Consider the following 2720-nt stretch of genomic DNA (forward strand, 5'->3'; position numbering starts at 1 on the left):
GTTCCCCTGAGTGTCCCCAGAGTCCTCCTGAGGGGCCTTCCCAGTCTGCTCTCCAGAGTCCTGTGAGTTCCTTCTCCTTCAGTCCATTGAGTCTTTCCCCGAGTCCCCCTGAGTGTCCCCAGAGTCCTCCTGAGGGGCCTTCCCGGTCTGCTCTCCAGGTTCCTGTGAGTGCCTTCTCCTCTAGTCCGTTGAGTCTTCCCCCAAGTTCCCCTGAGTGTCCCCAGAGTCCTCCTGAGGGGCCTTCCCAGTCTGCTCTCCAGGGTCCTGTGAGCGCCTTCTCCTCTAGTCCATTGAGCCTTCCCCTGAGTTCCCCTGAGTGTCCCCAGAGTCCTCCTGAGGGGCTTTCCCATTCTGCTCTCCAGGGTCCTGTGAGCACCTTCTCCTCTAGTCCATTGAGCCTTCCCCCGAGTTCCCCTGAGTGTCCCCAGAGTCCTCCTGAAGGGCCTTCCCAGTCTGCTCTCCAGGGTCCTGTGAGCTCTTTCTTCTCCTCCACTTTATTGAACCCATCCAGTGAAGAGTCCAACAGCCCAGTAGATGAAGATACAAGTACCTCAGACACCTTACTAGACAGCGAGTCCTTGACAGATAGCGAGTCCTTGACAGTCACTGAGCCCTTGTTTACTCATACACTGGATGAAAAGGTGGACAAGTTGGTGCAGTTTCTTCTTCTCAAATATCAAGCAAAGGAGCCTGTCACAAAGGCAGAGATGATGACAATTTTTGTCAACAGGTACATGGGCTACTTTCCTATGATCTTCAGGAAGGCCCGTGAGTTCATAGAGATTCTTTTTGGCATTGCCCTGACAGAAGTGGGCCCCGACCACTCCTATGTCTTTGTAAACCCATTAGACCTCACCTGTGAAGGGAGTCTGAGCGATGAGCAGAGCATGCCCCAGAACCGCCTTCTGACACTTACTCTGAGTATAATCTTCATAAAGGGCTCCTCTGCCTCTGAGGAGATCATCTGGGATGTGCTGAGTGGGATAGGGGTATGTGCTGGGAGGAAGCACTTCATCTTTGGGGAGCCCAGAGAGCTCCTCACTAAAGTTTGGGTGCAGGAACGTTACCTGGAGTACCGGGAGGTGCCCAACACTTCTCCTCCACGTTATGAATTTCTTTGGGGTCCAAGAGCCCATTCAGAAATCAGCAAGAGGAAAGTAGTAGAGTTTTTGGCCATGCTAAACAATACCGTCCCTAGTTCCTTTTCATCCTCATACAAGGATGCTTTGAAACATATAGAAGAGAGAGCCCAGGCCACAATTGACACCACAGATGATTCCACTGTCACAGACAGTGCAAGCTCCAGTGTCATGTCCCCCAGCCCCTCTTCTCCTGAGTGAAGTCTAAGGCAGAATCTTCCTTTTGAGTGTGAACAGGGCAGGCGAGTTTCTATGCGGTGGAGGGCCCGGGTGAAGCTGGAGAGAACGCAGTGTTGTTTGCATTTCTGTTCTATATGGTAGTTAAGGGATTTACCTGTTTTACTTTGGGGTATTTTTGAAATGCTTTTCCTTTTAATAAAAGGTTTAAATAGCTTCAGAATCTTAGTTTATGAAGTTTATGAATATTAGTCACACATGTATTGCTGTTTAACTGGTTTAGGAGTAACAGTTTGATATTTTGTAAAACACACACAAAATTGGGAAAATCTTCTGCCTTATTTGTGATCTGTCACAGGTTAATGTGGTATTACTGTAGCAATTTTCTTTAAACTGTAAAAGAACTCTGGAGTTAAATAGTGGAACAAAACAAAGGATTGTTAATATTTGCATAGTCTGTTGTTCTTGAAAATTAAAGATACGTACCTGGTTTGCTTGCCTTGTTTAATAAAGTAGCAGAGATTAAATGATAATAAATAAAAATATCACTGACTCCTTTATTTGATGAACATTGTATCAGCATTTGCTCATGGAAGTTATGGTTAGTAGTGAAGTTACTACTAAAAGCAAGACTTATACCTGCTTACAAAACGGTAGAGTATAGGTATAGAAGCCATATCAGGAACTTGGTAAGATTTTCTCTTCAATCTAAAGAATAAGTTTAAAAAGGAGTAGGGAGAGTGTGACTCCAGTTGGAGCCTTCAAACAAAAAGGCCCCGAGCTAAGGCAGTTTTGGGCTTTAGGAAACTGCAGTTGCTTCTGTGGGAGCTGATTGTCATGAAGCTGGGTGGTGGCAGGGCCCAGACTCTCAGAAGGTGAGAGAAAAGTCTGGAATGGAAAGCTACTTGAGCAGTTCCCTCTGGGTGAAGGATGAGGCAGAGAGGAGTCTCCACATGGGGAAGTAATGGAAGGTGTTCTGCAGCTCTTGTATTGGTGCACTTGAACACAGTACTTTTGTCCAGCCCCAGGACTTTCCCACATTATAGCACTCTCCTTTTGATTTCCCCTGTGTGCTCTCTTGGGCAACTATGGAACCTGGCCTGCTGACTAATGTCACTGTGTTTCCCACTCTGAAGGCTGTACCCAGCTGTCAGCGCAAGAGTCCAGAGACATCTATCCTTCCCCTAACATAGACCACTCTTTGTCTCTGCAGAAGTTCCCTAACTGATCCATCCCTCTCCCTGGCTCCTCTGTGATAACAGAACTTTGATGTGAATATACACTTTGGATAGTGACATTTCCATATGTATGCTGGGCATCTTCAATACATTCTCAACATATTTCCAAATGGGCTGCAGAGTAAAATCTAATTTGTCACACAATAGTAGTTTTAGGGATGTAATC

At 46.4% G+C, this 2720-nt stretch overlaps 1 protein-coding gene across 1 annotated transcript in view; it reads left to right on the forward strand.

Moving 5' to 3' along the window:
• The window catches only part of LOC108292750 (melanoma-associated antigen C1), a 4727-nt gene extending 3341 nt beyond the window's left edge, over positions 1-1386 (forward strand). Inside the window, exon 3 of the mRNA XM_037733227.1 lies at positions 21-1386. Coding sequence (XP_037589155.1) covers positions 21-1340 — 1320 coding nt within the window. The 3' untranslated portion in view covers positions 1341-1386. The remainder of the gene's footprint in view (positions 1-20) is intronic.
• The last annotated feature ends 1334 nt before the right edge of the window (positions 1387-2720 follow it).

This window comes from Cebus imitator, unplaced genomic scaffold, assembly GCF_001604975.1.
Source record: "Cebus imitator isolate Cc_AM_T3 unplaced genomic scaffold, Cebus_imitator-1.0 Scaffold504, whole genome shotgun sequence".
NCBI classification, from domain to species: Eukaryota; Metazoa; Chordata; class Mammalia; order Primates; family Cebidae; genus Cebus; species Cebus imitator.